At 46.3% G+C, this 18776-nt stretch overlaps 1 protein-coding gene across 1 annotated transcript in view; it reads right to left on the bottom strand.

Moving 5' to 3' along the window:
• Positions 1-17591, bottom strand: part of LOC129382364 (uncharacterized) — a 37285-nt gene extending 19694 nt beyond the window's left edge. The window contains exon 1 of the mRNA XM_055066247.2: positions 17339-17591. Coding sequence (XP_054922222.1) covers positions 17339-17455 — 117 coding nt within the window. The 5' untranslated portion in view covers positions 17456-17591. The remainder of the gene's footprint in view (positions 1-17338) is intronic.
• Between the last annotated feature and the right edge of the window lie 1185 nt (positions 17592-18776).

Genomic DNA, 18776 nt, shown 5'->3' with positions numbered 1-18776 from the left:
CACAATGTTAACGATCTCATGCAACCGCGGCATGCTCACTTCTAAATGACAACAGGGGAATGACGGAATAATCACTGTTTAATGACGACATCATGACTGAGATATAATGAAGTTGCAAAAATGGTATGACGATGCGGCACGATAAAATTGGTTGCATTTTGGAAATAATTATGACGGTACGACAGCGGTAGAAGAGCGACATGAGTATACAACGGGATAACTAAGACTGAGTGACGACGAAGGAGCGACCGCAGGGGATTGTGCGACGTAAATATCGGGGAAAAACTTCTTTAAGGCCCGCACTACAGTTAGGGCTTAAGCGTTTGTGTTACAATTGTAACCATCCGGTAAGTGCTTTTCATTGTTTCATTTTAACCAAAATAAGATGGTAGACCTCAGCGATTCCTGTGGCTCTGGACTAATTTAGTGCAACAGCAGCAGCATCGCACAATAAAGACGTAATACCTCTGCAATCGTCGGTGCTCTATGATACATTTACATACATAGAAGCGGTGCAATTTTTTTTAAATATAGTAATATACTCAAATTTCATGCGACGTTGGCGAAATGTATTTATCTTTAGTTCCCTGAACATTTCACCATTCTGAGGTGAGCTTGTAACAAGTGTTATCAGTTGGTATTTGCAATACTAAAGTCTGCATTGTTTGTATGGGGAATGTCTCTGTCAGAACACTTGAACACACTTTTCAATCGCCTTTGCAAAAAGACGCACTAGGAGGCCTCAACAATGGAAAGATATTTTCCCGTAAGATTCCAACGCGAGCTCTCGGAATTGCACAGGCGACTACACGTACCAATAATATAATCATGTTACTGTACATTTATATAGCTACTCCAGGCGTTTATCACGTTTTGTCTGATGTATAAACACTTGCCTGTTTATATGTTTTTTATCCTAATTGACGTTGTGTAGCTCTCTTTATTGTATCATACATGCCGTATAAAAAAAATTTTCTATAAAGGGACATAACGAATTCCACAGAATATATCTGATCTCAATGCAACGGAGCAAATTGTTTGTTTCAAATGGACGATGTTACCGGGACGAATTGGTGAGAGTGATAGGCAATGGCACGTGCTTTTTTGAGACATTAGAAGTCACAGCTGACGCTTTACTCTTGTAGTGAGCAGAGAGGTTAAAATTGGATCGAGCAAGGTCGAAAGATACTGCTAAAACAGGCGCGAACCTGTAGTGCCCCCCCTCGCCCCAGAAAAAAAAAGAGTAAATGCTGACTTGAGTAATGAAACTTAGGTAAGCGACGCTGCTATGCAGGAATAGGCGCAGAGCGTAGATGTGGCGTTCGTTCCATCTTCGCAGAGCTGCGAAAGCCGACAGTGTTCCTCAGCAGAGTGCGGAGGACCATGCGACTACGTCGCGACATCTCGATTTCGCCTCGCAAAACGGTAAGTCATTTTTCCCGAGGCATATTTCACTACTGAACCGTCCTTGACTGTGAAGAATTCTAATTGCCAGTTACCATTGCTATAATGCTGTTTGAAGCTGCAGCGCAGCGCACTGCAACTATTCCGCTGCAATCGCGGGTGAGTTCAACTAACATTTTGTCATGGTCATTTAACTGGAAGTGGTCGCCATGTACGTTGAGGATCTTGTATCGAGGATATCAGGAAGCTTAGTTCTAAGTCCCGGTGAACACAAATGAAACAGTCGGTTAACTTGCTGGCATTGCCAGCGTCCAAAAGAGGAGTCGAGAATTGTGTCGCAGTTCCGTCAGTGTTTACTTATTTGAAAGTGCAGAAACACTCTCTTAACTAAATGATATATCTGTGACTTATGAAATGAGCTTTTTTATAACGTGTATCTTATAAATCCAAAATTGAGCTTGGTACAACTGAAGAAATATTTTCATCGCACGAGTCAAACCCGTAGTCTGTCGCAACTTTACTCGGTGTACTGCTACGAAGTGAGGTATTATTACCATGCGAGCAGCCTTCGTTTAGCATGGCGCCGCTCACACTGCAACGCTATCAGCCATATATGATGAAATTCACGGAACAATAACAGCATTTATGTTCATTGCAACGGAATGCATACAAGATACGCTTGAAGTTCTTTGTACAGACTATCTGGTTTACCGCGAGTAAATTATACACTTTTGTGTTCACGTGGTAAAGGAGGTCACGCGAAACGAAATATCCACGTTAGCGAAGTGTGTTTTTTAGTAAGATGTCATATAATAATAATATATGGGGTTTTACGTGCCAAAACCACTTTCTGATTATGAGGCACGCCGTAGTGGGGGACTCCGGAAATTTTGACCACCTGGGGTTCGTTAACGTGCACCTAAATCTAAGTACACGGGTGTTTTCGCATTTCGCCCCCATCGAAATGCGGCCGCCGTGGCCAGGATTCGATCCCGCGACCTCGTGCTCAGCAGCCTAACACCATAGCCACTGAGCAACCACGGCGGGTAAGATGTCATATATTAGATTGGTTAATGGGAGCACACATCAATAGAGGTAAGCAATCAAGTTCTATTTTTGTATCCTTCATGTCCCAATCATTATGGCGCTCTTCGAATGCGAAGCATTCTTTAGGTACTACCTGAATTTTGTGTGTGTGTGTTATAGATCCTCAGAGCAGCCGTCGCGCTGAATGCTCTAATGTCGTGAGTGGGAGTTTCCCTGTGACGTCGCATGCGTTCCCTTCTGTCATACGCCACTATATTCTACGTAGCTTGGGTGTGTGCGATCTAGGCGATCTTGTTGGATCACATTCTTGGAGCGATGGCTCAGCAGAAGCTATCATTAAAAATAATATAATATCACCACCCTAACGCTCCCTATAGATGATTAACCAGCGAAGCTGAAACGTGCGGCCCCGATGCTTATCACTATGTTATTCCCAATGGTTCATTAAACGGTGGCTTTGTAGGCTATCCAATCCTCGGTACGCAGTTGCTGCTTGCGCTATGCTGCGCGACTCTGTTCTTGTTCCTGGGCTGCAGTACCGGCACGGTTTAGACGAGCTCGGTCCCCGTTTTGCTAGCAGCATTGCTGATCGAAAGGTGCCCGCTCCTCAGGAGTACGTATGACGCGGGGCCTACCCATTTCGTAGAGTAACGATGTCACAACTGGAGCAGCCAATCACGCGCCTGTTTCTCTTCATTTTTCGCGCATGCGTTTGGAGTAGACATATACACCTTTGCTGAAGTATGTGTCCAATGTTGCACTGCGACTCTAGGTCATCAAGCACAAGTTCACGGTTGCTGTGCCCGTTAAGCCGTGAGACGTATTTTTCTCCTAACAAGTTCAAGTAAAAAAGACAGTACCTTTCACCAATCACAAGGTTTTATGCAAGCTTGAGCATATTGTTAAAATTATTGACTGTTTCTCTTATGCAAACCCCTACCAGTGCTTTAAGATTATCAGCACGGCGTCAAGTCGCATAGGTACAACTTTTGCAAAAAAGCGAGATCATCTGTGGGCCTGCCAGGTTTTAGCCTAGGTGCAGAAGTAATATACGCTAATAATAGTCAATTTTACCACGGCCTTTTACGTGCACACCCCATTGCAACATTTTTTTTCTTTTTTTTTCATTGAAAGCGACAATCTGAGATGTTTCTCCTTTCTTCACTATTGGCAGCTGACACTTTGAGACTCTTTGATATTGCACCGCTTTATAGATTGGCAATGACAAAAAAAATAACAGGTCGTGACATTGGTTCGCTGGAGATTGCAGTGCACGCAACACGATCAACGACACCTTCATGGTGTCGTCGCGCCCACACCGCCAGCCTTTCACAAAGGCGTTGCTCCATGTGTTCACAATCGGCAGAACCTCAAGTGACGCCGGATAGCCAACAGCCTACCAAATGCTTCGCACAACATTGAATCTACAGTGAATGAAATATGCGCCATTTGTTTTTTAGCTTCCGAAAAACTACACTACGAGGATTACCTTCACAGCATGGACAAATTACTACACAGTGCGGCGAATAGCCTAATTCTGCTTTTTTTACGTGTTAGACATTGTTCAAGTAAGGTCTATTCTAGAAGCTCATATTCGTAAATACACATTTTTTAATGCATAGCCACTAATTCGGCGTATACATTAGAAGTTATAGCATTAGGATACATTACAGAAAGATACATTAGGATACACTGCCCTAGTAACAACTACTGCCAAAAATATATAATTTTGCGCTTAATAAAAAAAAACAGGGGCGTGTGGAGAGGCACACGCTAATTACTCAAATAGCGCGAATTGTAATGTGTATTGATCGCTAAATGAATGGTTTCTCTACATCGGGCATACCCTGCGAAGGCGTACGAGCAAAGATGATTATGTCATTAAATAAACGTGTAACAATTGCTTGACATGTGCATATTGGTTGTGACAAAATAAGACCAGGTTTTGGGGGGTCAGTTGTTGGCGATACTCCAAATTTGTACGCCTTAACTGATTTTATCCCATTTCTTCTATGCCACATGTACCGTGGAAAGGAAATAATTCAATGTGAAAATAAGCGTTGTGGGTCAGCTAAAATAATCTAGTGTAATACTAGATCAGGGCAACGATGGTTTTGCGTGGTAAGAGGAAGTAAGGCAGCGGTGATTTCGGTGTGAACTGATAGAAATATGTTACAGACTATGCTCACAATGCCTTTCCTAGACAGAGCAGAGAAGCAAACAATGACACCAGTCAAGCGGCATCAGCTCGATGTGGGCTAGTTGGCTTAACATATTTGAAGAGAAACAGCGCTACAAAGACTTGGATAAAAAGAAGCTCTTTCAGTCCACATCTTTGCAGCGCTCCTTTTCTTCAAACCAGTCAAGCGTTTCTTCCAAAAATGTATCCCTCATCAAATGATTGTTCTTTGCTACCTGCCCCCCTGCCCCTTATATGCAATGCCCTTCGGGGCCTCATGGTTTATAAATGAAAATCGCAGGTGGGTGATTGAACCTCCATTTGAAATCAATGAAAGACAATGCCTTCCTGAGCGACCGTTGGCGGGGTAGATAAGAGGGACAACACTGTTCACCACACTTTATCGCGCCATTCCTCGCGTGAGGGGAGTAGGCGCAGCGTCGGACTGAATTTTGTTTACTTCGTTATCTTTGTGCTCGGCTCACATTTTGATTACATGGTTTTGAATAATGACCGCCATTCAATATGTCACAACTACGATCCGACTATGAGGCACGCTGTTGCAGGAGAAAAGCGTCCGTGGCGTAACGATTACAGTATCAGCCTTCCGTGCTAAATGTCATCTGTGGGAATCCGGCTGTTGAACATCTTTATTGACTTCTTTCTTCAAAAGAGTCACAATTCATAATAATTATACTAGAGAGCAAAATGTTAGAAAATTACAGGCACCAACGTTTCAAGCTTTTCTGGCACTTTCAATTGCAGTAAACATAAACTCACTATGTAAACGCTGTAGCCCTCACACTCTTCCTTACACCCTTACACTATGTAAGGGTTTTCAAATTACAGCATGGCAAAGATCGAGGAAGCTGTAAAAAGATTACCAGAGCATGAAATCAGTGGGAATAAAATTTGGCGTAGGGCAAGGGAAGATGCATGCACTGAAAGGTGAGCAGGGTAATGTCCTCAGCAATTTTGATGACAGTGTAACAGCAGCAAAAGTATTCTGTACAGAGCTTTACAGTGGCCACAGGAGCCATGCTACTTACATACGAAGTAGTTATGAACAGGACACATAGGCTCCTTATATAACTGTCGATGAAGTTACAAGGGCATCGCAAGATATCCCCCCGGGGGAAAGCGAGAGGAAGAGATGGAATAAAGGACGATTTAATCAAAGATGGAGGTGAAATGATACTTGAAAAGCGTGCGGCCCTTTTAAGCGGTGCTTCATGACTTAAAGTTTACCAGAGAACAGGACGAATGCTTATATTATACTAATTCATTAGAAGATAGACACTAAAAAATTGAATAATTATAGACCGTTTATCTTGGTTTAAGTGTTGTATCACTCACAAAATAATTTCTCCTAGAGTCAGGGCAACACAAGCCTTCAATAAACCAAGAGAACAGGCTGGCTTCAGGAAAGGATATTCTACAATCGGTCACATCCATGTCACCAATACTACATTGCGGACTACAATCAACCTCTCTATATGGCTTCCATAGATTCTAAAAAGCGTTTGGTTCAATTGGGATGCCAGCAGTCATAGTGGGATTTCGTAATCAAAGAGAACTGGAGGCATACATGAATATCTTGGGGAAAATCTACAAAGATTCCATACCTACTTTGTTTACTCATAAGAAAAGTAGAAAGTTACTTACGAAGCAAGGGGCGAGGAAAGGAGACACAATCTCTCCTGTAGTATTCACTGCATGCTTAGAAGAAGCATTCAAGCTATTAGACGGGGAAGGTTTATGAATGAAAACGAACGGCCAATATCTCAGCAGCCGTCTGTTAGCAGCTGACATTTTCCTATTCTGCCCCCCCCCCAACACTGGAAATCATCATCATCATCAGCCTGATTACGCCCACTGCAGGGCAAAGGCCTCTCCCATACTTCTCCAACTACCCCGGTCATGTACTAATTGTGGCCATGTTCACCCTCCAAACTTCCTAATCTCATCTGCCCACCTAACTTTCTGTCTCCCCCTGCTACGCTTCCCTTCCCTCGGAATCCAGTCCGTAACCCTTAATGACCATCGGTTATCTTCCCTCCTCATTACATGTCCTGCCCATGCCCATTTCTTTTTCTTGATTTCAACTAAGATGTCATTAACGCGCGTTTGTTCCCTCACCCAATCTGCTCTTTTCTTATCCCTTAACGTTACACCTATCATTCTTCTTTCCATAGCTCGTTGCGTCGTCCTCAATTTAAGTAGAACCCTTTTCGTAAGCCTCCAGGTTTCTGCCCCGTATGTGAGTACTGGTAAGACACAGCTGTTGTACACTTTTCTCTTGAGGGATAATGGCAACCTGCTGTTCATGATCTGCGAATGCCTGCCAAACGCACCCCAGCCCATTCTTATTCTTCTGATTACTTCACTCTCATGATCTGGATCAGCAGTCACTACCTGTCCTAAGTAGATGTATTCTCTTACCACTTCCAGTGCCTTGCTACCTATCGTAAACTGCTGTTCCCTTCCGAGACTGTTAAACATTACTTTAGTTTTCTGCAGATTCATTTTTAGTCCCACCCTTCTGCTCTGCCTCTCCAGATCAGTGAGCATGCATTGCAGTTGGTCCCCTGAGTTACTAAGCAAGGCAATATCATCAGCGAAGCGCAAGTTACTAAGGTATTCTCCATTTACTCTTATCCCCAATTCTTCCCAATCCAGGTCTCTGAATACCTCCTGTAAACACGCTGTGAATAGCATTGGAGAGATCGTATCTCCCTGCCTGACGCCTTTCTTTATTGGGATTTTGTTGCTTTCTTTATGGAGGAGTACAGTGGCTGTGGAGCCGCTATAGATATCTTTCAGTATTTTTACATACGGCTCGTCTACACCCTGATTCCGCAATGCCTCCATGACTGCTGAGGTTTCGACTGAATCAAACGCTTTCTCGTAATCAATGAAAGCTATATATAATGGTTGGTTATATTCCGCACATTTCTCTATCACCTGATTGATAGTGTGAATATGATCTATTGTTGAGTAGCCTTTACGGAATCCTGCCTGGTCCTTTGGTTGACGGAAGTCTAAGGTGTTCCGGATTCTATTTGCAATTACCTTAGTAAATACTTTGTAGGCAACGGACAGTAAGCTGATCGGTCTATAATTTTTCAAGTCTTTGGCGTCGCCTTTCTTATGGATTAGGATTATGTTAGCGTTCTTCCAAGATTCCGGTACGCTCGAGGTCTTGAGGCATTGTGTATACAGGGTGGCCAGTTTTTCTAGAACAATCTGCCCACCATCCTTCAGCAAATCTCCTGTTACCTGATCCTCCCCAGCTGCCTTCCCCCTTTGTATAGCTCCCAAGGCTTTCTTTACTTCTTCCGGCGTTACTTCTGGGATATCGAATTCCTCTAGATTATTCTCTCTTCCATTATCATCATGGGTGCCACTCGTACTGTATAAATCTCTATAGAACTCCTCAGCCACTTGAACTATCTCATCCATATTAGTAATGATATTGCCGGCTTTGTCTCTTAGCGCATACATCTGATTCTTGCCAATTCCTAGTTTCTTCTTCACTGCTTTTAGGCTTCCTCCGTTCCTGAGAGCTTGTTCAATTCTATCCATGTTATACTTCCTTATGTCAGCTGTCTTACGCTTGTTGATTAACTTCGAAAGTTCTGCCAGTTCTATTCTAGCTGTAGGGTTAGAGGCTTTCATACATTGGCGTTTCTTGATCAGATCTTTCGTCTCCTGCGATAGCTTACTGGTATCCTGTCTAACGGAGTTACCACCGACTTCTATTGCACACTCCTTAATGATGCCCACAAGATTGTCGTTCATTGCTTCAACACTAAGGTCCTCTTCGTGACTTAAAGCCGAATACCTGTTCTGTAGCTTGATATGGAATTCCTCTATTTTCCCTCTTAGCGCTAACTCATTGATCGGCTTCTTATGTACCAGTTTCCTCCGTTCCCTCCTCAGGTCTAGGCTAATTCGAGTTCTTACCATCCTGTGGTCACTGCAGCGCACCTTACCGAGTACGTCCACATCTTGTATGATGCCAGGGCTAGCGCAGAGTATGAAATCTATTTCATTTCTAGTCTCGCCGTTCGGGCTCCTCCATGTCCACTTTCGGTTATTCCGCTTGCGGAAGAAGGTATTCATTATCCTCATATTATTCTGTTCTGCAAACTCTACTAATACCTCCCCCCTGCTATTCCTAGTGCCTATGCCATATTCCCCCACTGCCTTGTCTCCAGCATGCTTCTTGCCTACCTTGGCATTGAAATCGCCCATCAGTATAGTGTATTTTGTTTTCACTCTACCCATCGCCGATTCCACGTCTTCGTAGAAGCTTTCGACTTCCTGGTCATCATGACTGGATGTAGGGGCGTAGACCTGTACAACCTTCATTTTGTACCTCTTATTAAGTTTCACAACAAGACATGCCACCCTCTCGTTAATGCTATAGAATTCCTGTATGTTACCAGCTATATTCTTATTAATCAGGAATCCGACTCCTAGTTCTCGTCTCTCCGCTAAGCCCCGGTAGCACAGGACGTGCCCGCTCCTTAACACTGTATATGCTTCATTTGGCCTCCTAACTTCACTGAGCCCTATTATATCCCATTTACTGCCCTCTAATTCTTCCAATAGCCCTGCTAGACTCGCCTCACTAGATAATGTTCTTGCGTTAAACGTTGCCAGGTTCATATTCCAATGGCGGCCTGTCCGGAGCCAGGGATTCTTAGCACCCTCTGCAGCGTCGCAGGTCTGACCGCCGCCGTGGTCAGTTGCTTCGCAGCTGCTGGGGACTGAGGGCCGGGGTTTGATTGTTGTGTTCATATAGGAGGTTGTGGCCAAGTACTGCACCAGGGTGGCCAATCCTGCTCTGGTGAGGGAGTGTGTTACCGGTTCTGGTCACCGGCATCAGGCCACACTCCAGGCCTGTTTAGGCAATTTTATCAACACGCGGATTTTTTTTTTTTTTTAATCCGGTGGAAAATTGCGCGGCACCGGGATTCGAACCACGGACCTCTTGCACGCGAGGCGGGTGTTCTACCTCTCACTGGAAATAAATTCCAACAAATGACTTAGGAGCTTAACCGCGAAAGTGTAAAAGTGCGGTGGAAATATTATACAGATGACAAAGATAATGTCGAATAGCTTGGCAAGGAAACAAGAATTCAGGATCCGCAGTCAGTGTCTAGTCTAGAGGAGCGCGTTTATCTAGGTAACTTACTCACAGGGGTCCCTGATCATGATAAATAAATTTACAAAAGAATTAAAATGGGTTCGAGTCCGTATGGCAGGCATTAGCAAGTCCTGAATGGTAGCTTACAAGTGTCGTTGAAAAGAAAACTGCAAAATTAGTACATTCTACCGACGCTAGCCTATGGGGCAAAAACTTGAAGGTTAACAAAGAAGCTCGAGAACAACTTAAGGGCCGCGCGAAGAGCGATGGAACGAAAAATGTTAGCCGTAAAGTTATGGAACCGGAAGAGAGTGGTGTGGATCAGCAAATAAATGGGGATAGCCGATACTCTAGTTGACATTAAGAGAAACAAATGAGGTTGGGTGGACAATATATTGCGTAGTGTAGATAACCGCTGGGCCATTATCATTACGGAATGGACGCCAAGGGAATGGAAGCACAGTAGAGGACGGCGGAAGACTAGGTGGAGTGCTAGACAGGAGTAATTGGAGGCTGCAGAGAGAGGCCTTCGAACTGCAGTGGAGATAAAAATGAAGCTGATGATGATTATGATGATGATGATGATGATGATGATGGTGTAAACACCCGTAGCGTGACGTGCGCTGAAAAACGTGGGCCGAAAGAACTCAATGAGCACGAGGAGCATTGGCGACAGCTACAGAGTCTTGTCTTGTGTGGGCCTCTCGTTGATGAACCACGGCATGATCACCGCGGCCACAATGTGCATCCGCTTCGTGCTTTTGACGTGCAGGGTAATGTCGGTGTTGTCGCTTAGCCTCGGGCTCCTATTTGCGTAACGTCACGTCTGGGCTCCCCCTGCGTGGAGCTGCAGCGAGCGTCGAACACACAGCAGCACTTTTTTGCTGCGTCGGGGTCACTGAGTGGTCTTGACGCTTATGTAGGCCCTCCTTGGCGTAGGGGTATAAAAGTTTCGAAGGAACTTCTAAGCTGGTGCTGTGACAATTAACACGCGGATTCATGATTTGCAGAGTGTGAGGGAAGCGGTGCCTCGCTGCAGAGACGGTGCACCGACAGGTACTACCCCAAACACAACATGTGGCGAAACAATGACACACAGGCTGGTAGGGCATGCATAGCTGTACTACAATTCGTTTCAGCAAGCAAAACTGTGTAACGTGAGGCCGTATAATACAGCTGCTTCTGTGCACCAGACTGCGCGATTGGAGTAGGCACATGCAGCGACACATTTTGCCGCATAGCTTTCACGTTCTGACGCAAAAAAAAAACAACGTACAGTTAATGTGAGCAATGTTCTTGCGAAAACCCATATAAACTAAAGAAATCAATATTTCGTATGTAATCATCGACGACGAGAAATGTCGCGTGTCGTGATCATATTGAATGACAACGCAATAAAGCGCTACCAGAGCTTCTACGCGCTAGGTCGCATGCGGGGAATGCTTAAGGGTGTTTTATTCCGCCCACTGCGTCATGCGCCCGTCGTGTTAGAACATCGGGTTGCTCTGCTGGGTGTCTTCTGTTCTAATACTGCCGTCGAACAATTTTACTGGTGTTGATTTATCAAGTAAATTATGTCCTTAACTCCACGGCTACTTGTGGCCCTAGGGCCACATACACAGTAGCACATATTGGCACGCATATTTAGGTGTCACCACATCCACGATCGGCCCACGGCAAGAGGCTAGACACAGACCCGATACGGAAAAGTGGTAACTCGCCAAGAAAGACTTTGTCTTTAATTAATAAATCGATTAACTGAGCGAAAGCAGCCGCCTGCAAAATTCAGACCTGGTACACAAAGTACTTGGTCCGGCGCGGTGTTTCCCTTTCTGGTGCGCTTAATGATTGCCTCAAATGTGCTCTGGAAGAACGCCGCATGGAGTATGCATAACTCTGACAGAGAGTACGTGAAAATTGCTAGAATTTTTCCACCGGAAGATCTATCGGTCCATTCTCCGTTCACATCAGTTCAAGAATTTGAGGCGCTGAAGAAACTTCCATGAACGTTATTATTCAATGTGGAAGAGAGCGTTGCATGCGAGTCCATTTTTTGGCATACAGCCAAGTATATCTATAGGGCTAAAGAGAAAAGCATAAAAAGACCCGTTGATGTCAAACATATTGACGCTTAGTCGAACCCTGCGTCTTTGGATAGATTTAACACTGAAAAAGCTGTTCTTTTGTGGTTTATGCTCTGCCACTAATAGTAAAGCGATCGGTAAATCTCACCGGGTCATTTTATGCCCACGTCGGTCGAGCCAAAAAAATTTCGAGCCACATTCGATTGGAGTATGACTCTGAAAGCACTACGGAGTATCAAGGACTGTGCACTCTCCACAAATAGAAGTTCGTGAGAATGCATCCGGAGGTCTTACCCCTGGATTAGGCCCAATTTTGAAATATGCAGGGTGTTTCAGCGAACACTTTCAAAAATCTTTAGGAGTGGCCTGTGGCAGATATTACAATTCTAGTTCATGAGCTGGTCTACTCGAAGCGGTGGACAATACTTGCACAAAAAATGCAGATGCAAAATTGAATAATTAATAAAAATTCACTAAATAAGTGTTTAACTCAATATATTATGGCCCATACTGCAATTCACAAATTACAGCCGTGGAGTCGGCAAGGCGGATCCACTTGGAACGAATTTTCAAGGTGACACCACTTTCGAGATATAAATTACCGAATTTTACAGAGAAATGCATTGGCGTTCCAGTTAATTTGTTAACAAAACATCGTTGCTCGCACTGAGCACACAAGTAACTGGAACGTCAATGCATTTCTCCGCAACGTTCGGGAAGTTATATCTCGAAACTGGTGTCATCTTGAAAATTCGTTCCAAGTGGATCTGCCTTGCGAACTCCACGGCTGTAATTTGTGAATTACAGTATTGGCCATACGTAATTGTCACGTCAGCCGCAATAACCGGTGGCACCGTACTATCATGCTCGCCAACGTAGTCTTTTACCTCGGTGGCACTACGCGAGTTTGGTATCGGACGCACGAAGATGAGCTCACCAGTAGGGATTCGCTTAAGCAAAAGCTCCGAGACTTGTTCGGCAACCCCTACGGTCACCAACTTGCCGCGCAGAAGGCGCTTTCCGGTCGTGTGCAGACGTCAACGGAGCCCTACGTCACGTACATTCAGGACGTCTTGGCTCTGTGCCGCAAAGTTGACACACACATGACTGAATCCGACAAGGTCTCCCACATCCTCAAAGGCATTGCTGATGACGCCTTCAACTTGCTCGTATTTAACAACGTGGCGACGGTGGATGCAGTTATAAAGGAGTGCCACCGCCTGGAACTCGCTAAAAGCCGACGTATCGACCAACAGTTTGCCCGTCTGCCCAACAACCCAGCGACATCGTCCTGTGCCGACGCTCCTCGTCCCAACAACACTGGCGATGTTACCAGGATTGTCCGGCGTGAGATCGAGGCTGCCTATCCGGCTGCCTTCGACTCCAGCCCCTCCAATGCACCTGCAGTCACTGTTTCCCTGATCCAGGCAGTTGTCCGCCAGGAGTTCGCCAACATGGGTATTCACACCATCTGCTCGGCCCATTGCCATGATACCCACCCGGCTTCTTCGATTCCGCCCCGTCCCGCACCTTCTTACCCACCACGTTTCCGCAACCCCTCTGAATGGCGCACTGCAGACGACAAGCCAATTTGTTTTCACTGCCATCGAATTGGGCACATTTCTCGGCACTGTCGCAGTCGCTGGAGTTCCCCGAACCACTCTACATATACTGCCAACTCTCGCCCCCCAGGTGGCCTTTCTCGTCCCTATGCTGCCCGCTCAGATAATGCCACCACCGATTCTCTTCCGCCGAACCGCCCCTATTCTCGTTCGCCTTCGCCCCAACGACGACAATCTCGCTCCCCCCAGCCCCGTCGCTCCTATTCGCCGACTCCCTTCGGGCGCTACTCCCAGCCGGAAATCGCTCACTGTCCCCACGACATCATCCTCGGCTTAGACTTCCTCTCCGCACATTCTGCTCTCATCCATTGCTCCGCCAGTACTCTCCGCCTCGACCTGCCTGTTCTGGATCCCGCTGAACAACACCCTACTCGCCTCAGTTCCGTCGACTTCGTTCGCTTGCCACCTTCGGCACTGACTTACGTTGACTTCGTGTCATCCCCACCAGTCCCCGACGGTCACTACATCGCGGCTCCTATGCAAGACGTCCTCCTTACAAACGGGATCACAGTACCTCATACAGTTTTATCTATTACGGCGAATTGCGTCTGCCTGCCAGTGGTCAATTTTGACTTGACGACACAAGTGCTGCCACGTGGGATGTCTCTGGCCCAACTTTGCTCATTCGAGGATCACTCTGTAGCATCGATTTCAGTAGACGACAATTCAGCCGATCCTCCTCTACCATCGCAGTCGGCAACTTGTACCATCGGCAACTTACAGAAAATGATTGCACCCGACAGGCCGTCCGAGCACCGCTCGTGCGCTCTACCACGTTCTGATTTCGTACCAAGATATTTTTTACTTTAACGATCGTCCTTTGGCCCAAACAACAGCTGTTAAACATCGCATTAATACCGGCGATGCCCCTCCTATTCATCGCCGCCTGTATCGAGTATCACTGGCTGAGCGTCAAGTTATTCACACTAAAGTTCTCAAAATGCTTGCCAAGAACATTATTGAACCGTCATGTAGTCCATGGGCGTCACATGTTGTGCTGGTAAAAAAGAAGGATGGCTCATGGCGCTTTTGCGTGGATTATCGGCACCTTAACAGGGTTACCAAAAAGGACGTGTATCCCCTACCTCGGATTGATGACGCCCTTGACTGCCTCCACGGTGCTCGCTATTTCTACTCTATTGACCTTCGCTCCGGCTATTGGCAGATTGCCGTGGATGATCTCGACCGCGAGAAGACTGCCTTTGTAACACCCGACGGTCTTTATCAATTCAAAGTGATGCCGTTCCGTCTATGTAACGCTCCTGCCACTTTTGAACGCATGATGGACTCCCTTTTTCACGGTTTCAAATGGTCCACGTGCCTGTGCTACTTGGACGACGTTATAGTATTCTCCCCAACATTCGCTACGCACCTCGAGCGCCTCTCAGCAGTCCTGGACGTTTTTCGGCGAGCCGGTCTGCAACTCAACGCATCGAAGTGCCAATTCGGCCATCGCCAGATTACCGTCCTTGGACATCTCGTTGACGCGAACGGAGGGCAACCGGACCCAGGTAAGATCCATGCTGTTACACACTTCCTTGTTCCAAAGTGTGTCAAGGATGTGCGCAGCTTCATCGGCCTTTGCTCGTACTTCCGCCGTTTCGTGAAAAATTTCGCGGCCATAACACGACCACTAACCGAGCTTTTGAAAAAAGACGCCCCTTTCCAGTGGGGCGATAACGAGGCCTCTGCATTCTCGCTTCTAATTGACCTTCTCACAATGCCTCCCGTTCGGGCCCATTTCGATCCTTCTGCGCCTAACGAAGTCCGTACTGATGTCAGCGGTCACAGAATTGGCGCAGTACTGGCACAACGCCAGCGTGGCCACGACCGTGTTATTGCTTACGCCAGCAGGCTTCTCTCGCCCGTGGAACGCAACTATTCCATCACTGAGCATGAGTGTCTGGCCCTAGTTTGGGCGGTTGCGAAGTTCCGCCCATACCTATATGGCCGACCCTTTTCCGTTGTCACAGGCCATCACGCGCTTTGCTGGTTATGCTCATTGAAAGACCCTACAGGAAGACTTGGTCGCTGGGCCTTACGCCTCCAAGAATATTCGTTCTCTGTCACCTACAAATCTGGCCGACTACACAAGGACGCTGACTGCCTGTCTAGCTACCCGGTAGACGAGCCTGACGACGCCGACAGTAGTACCGCCGACGGCATTTTCTCTGTGTCTGCCTTCGCTAACATCGCCGATGAGCAGTACCGAGACCTATCGCTGCGAGTACTCATCGAGCGTCTGCGCTCTACACCTACCCACGCATCCGTTCGCCGATATGTCCTCCAGGGCGGCATTCTGTACCGAACGAACTTCGTCCCTGATGGCCCTGATCTTCTTCTTGTCGTGCCAAAACATCTACGACAGACTGTGCTCTTTGAGATGCATGACGCACCCACTGCAGGACATCTTGGGGTAACCCGCACGTACGACCGCGTCCGCCGCCGCTTCTATTGGTCTGGTCTCGCTCGCTCCGTCCGACGCTATGTTGCTGCCTGTGATCCCTGCGAGCGTCGGAAAGCACCTCAGGTGCTACCTTCAGGTCACCTCCAGCCGATCAGCGTCCCTGTGGAACCGGTCTTTCGTGTTGGATTAGACCTCCTCGTTCCCTGTCCCACGTCATCCTCTGGGAACAAATGGGTAGCCGTCGCAACTGATTACGCCACCCGATACGCTATCACGTGGGCTCTCCCTACCAGTTGCGGACTTTCTCTTGCGTGACATTATCTTAGTGCATGGAGCCCCGCGACAGCTGCTTACTGACCGTGGTCGTAACTTCCTCTCGAAAGTTATCGCCGACATTGCGCGTTCCTGCTCTATTCAACACAAGCTGACTACCTCATACCATCCTCAAACCAATGGCCTGACAGAGCAGTTAAACCATACTCTTACCGACATGCTGTCCAAGTACGTTTCGAAGGATCACCACGACTGGGACGGTTGCCCTTCCTTACGTCACATTTGCTTATAAATCTTCCCGGCCCGACACCGCCGGATTTTCTCCATTTTATCTACTCTACGGTCGCGAACCGACCTTGACCCTTGACACGGTACTTCCTCCTGCTGCGATCTCAACAACCGAGTATGCGCGCGACGCCATCGCCCTCGCCGACCATGCACGCCAGCTTGCCCGTGCTCGACTGACGGACTCGCAAACCACGCAGCAGCGTCAGTACAACGCCCGCCACCGTGACGTACAGCTTTCGCCAGGTGCACTCGTTCTCCTTTGATCGCCCTCTCGTCACGTCGGACTTTCAGAAAAGCTCCTTTCGCGATACACAGGGCCCTACCGCGTGCTGCGCCAGGTGACGCCTGTGACGTACGAAATTGCTCCTGTGAGCTCAACCTCGTCATCTACTCTGGCATCTAGTGATGTCGTGCACGTCAGTAGGCTCAGGACCTACTACACTGCTTCAGAGTCCGGCCTTTAGACTCTCCGGGACGGCACTTTTGCCGCCGGGGGTAGTGCTACGGGATAGTATTTCCAATGACGAAGAGCCGAACAGTAAGAAGACGACGACGACGATTGGGAGCTTATGCGGGCTGTTGCCTCTTGGCCAACTGCGGCGTATTGCCTTGTAAATATACTTGTAAATAGCTTTTCGTCGGTGTCTTCCTACGTAACAATATAATGAGTTAAACACTTAATTAGTGAATTTTTATTAGTCAATTTTGAGTTTCAATTTTTTTGTGCAAGTAGTGTCCGCCGCTTCGAGTAGACCAGCTCTTAAAGTAGAATTGAGCTATCTGCCACAGGAAACCTTTACAAAATTTTGAAAGTGTTCGCTAAAACACCCTGTAGGTCAATGTAGCATTACACTGCAATCTTGCACAGTCGCAACTTACCTTGAAGCTGTCGGCGACAGCATAGTGAAGCGTTTGCACACCTCCCGGATTTCCAAGCTTCCCAGAGACTGTGGAGCAGCTTAGGAGGACAATCATGCACGCCCAGAGGACGCTCATTTTTGCTGCGCGCAAAGGTCTAACAGTTTGTGACACTCTTTCGGCCTTATATATTACTCATCGCGTCAGATTTTCCTTCACTAAATTACGTGAACAAATTTTGTTCCCAAGTGAATTCACTACATATTTCGCGCTTCAAATATTTGATTTACGAACGCTGATTGAGGCAAAATGCACCTTCAATAACGGCGCTGCTTTAGTAAGGCGAAAAAAACACATATGTACGCTCGGTATGGCAATATCATCGCTATGACGAAGCTATTTTGTTCCTAGCAGGTGGCGCTTTTTAAATTACTGACACAGCTGGAGTAATATGCTAGAATAAGGAAATGGAGAGCTGCGGTTCACTGAGCTCTTCATCTCTCCATCATGACGTGCAGTTCATTGCAGAGGAACCTCCTAGTTCTCTTCTGAAAAACGAATAAGCAAACATAGTTAATAAATTCATCGTGACAAATTCATTTATTACGACCCCCCGTGGCTACAAGCAACTGCTGTTTTGGCTTTAGAGGTGGGCACTATTTCACTGAGGGGACTCATCATATAGAAGGAAGTTTAGATATACATGCATAAAGAAATAAGAAAAGCGAGACAGAACAAGCTTCAGCACTATCCTAAAACTTATTTATTATAGTCATTATATTTACACAAAAGTATAATATAATATATAGTAATATTAATATCATAAATTATATTGATTTATTTAAATAAATAAATAATATCACCTTCCAATTTTATTGAGGCTGGCTTTTTTTCAAGCTTCAGGCATAGTATTTGTTTTCTGCATTTACGATGAGGTATGATGTCCCCCACAATGACGATGCAAGGCGACGATGACCCGGTCATACTGATGTGGATGGCGTAAGCAAAATGGTCGACAAACAGAGATAGCACAGTCGAATGAGCAAGTAGTGGTGCGGCATTGAATTTCTTAGTCGCGTTGGAACATCGAAATTGTGAGAGCTTTCTTTTTTGACTGATAAACAATCAGGGGAACCTATGAAAAACCGAGGAACGGCAGCTTGGTAACAGAGCAGCCAAGCTCACCTTCTTTGACAGTTCTTGGTCTTTCGTACGTTACGTGGTGATTTAGGAGACTGGGGAAGCAACAATAGCCTATGTATAATGATGTCTTTCCTGAAAGACATTTACCATTTGTTTTTGAGCGTACAACATATCAACCTATTTTCCGTCTAATACGGCGCAGTCGTATACACTTACCGGAGTGAGATGCCATACCATCTGTCTCACAGATGTAATTGCTTCCCGGTCCACACCAAAAGGTACTTGACGCGTTTATGTCATATTCTGATGAGCGCTG

The sequence above is a fragment of the Dermacentor andersoni genome, chromosome 6 (genome assembly GCF_023375885.2).
Source record: "Dermacentor andersoni chromosome 6, qqDerAnde1_hic_scaffold, whole genome shotgun sequence".
NCBI classification, from domain to species: Eukaryota; Metazoa; Arthropoda; class Arachnida; order Ixodida; family Ixodidae; genus Dermacentor; species Dermacentor andersoni.
The sequence above is the reverse complement of the archived record's forward strand: the minus strand, read 5'-3'. Positions and strand labels throughout refer to the sequence as shown.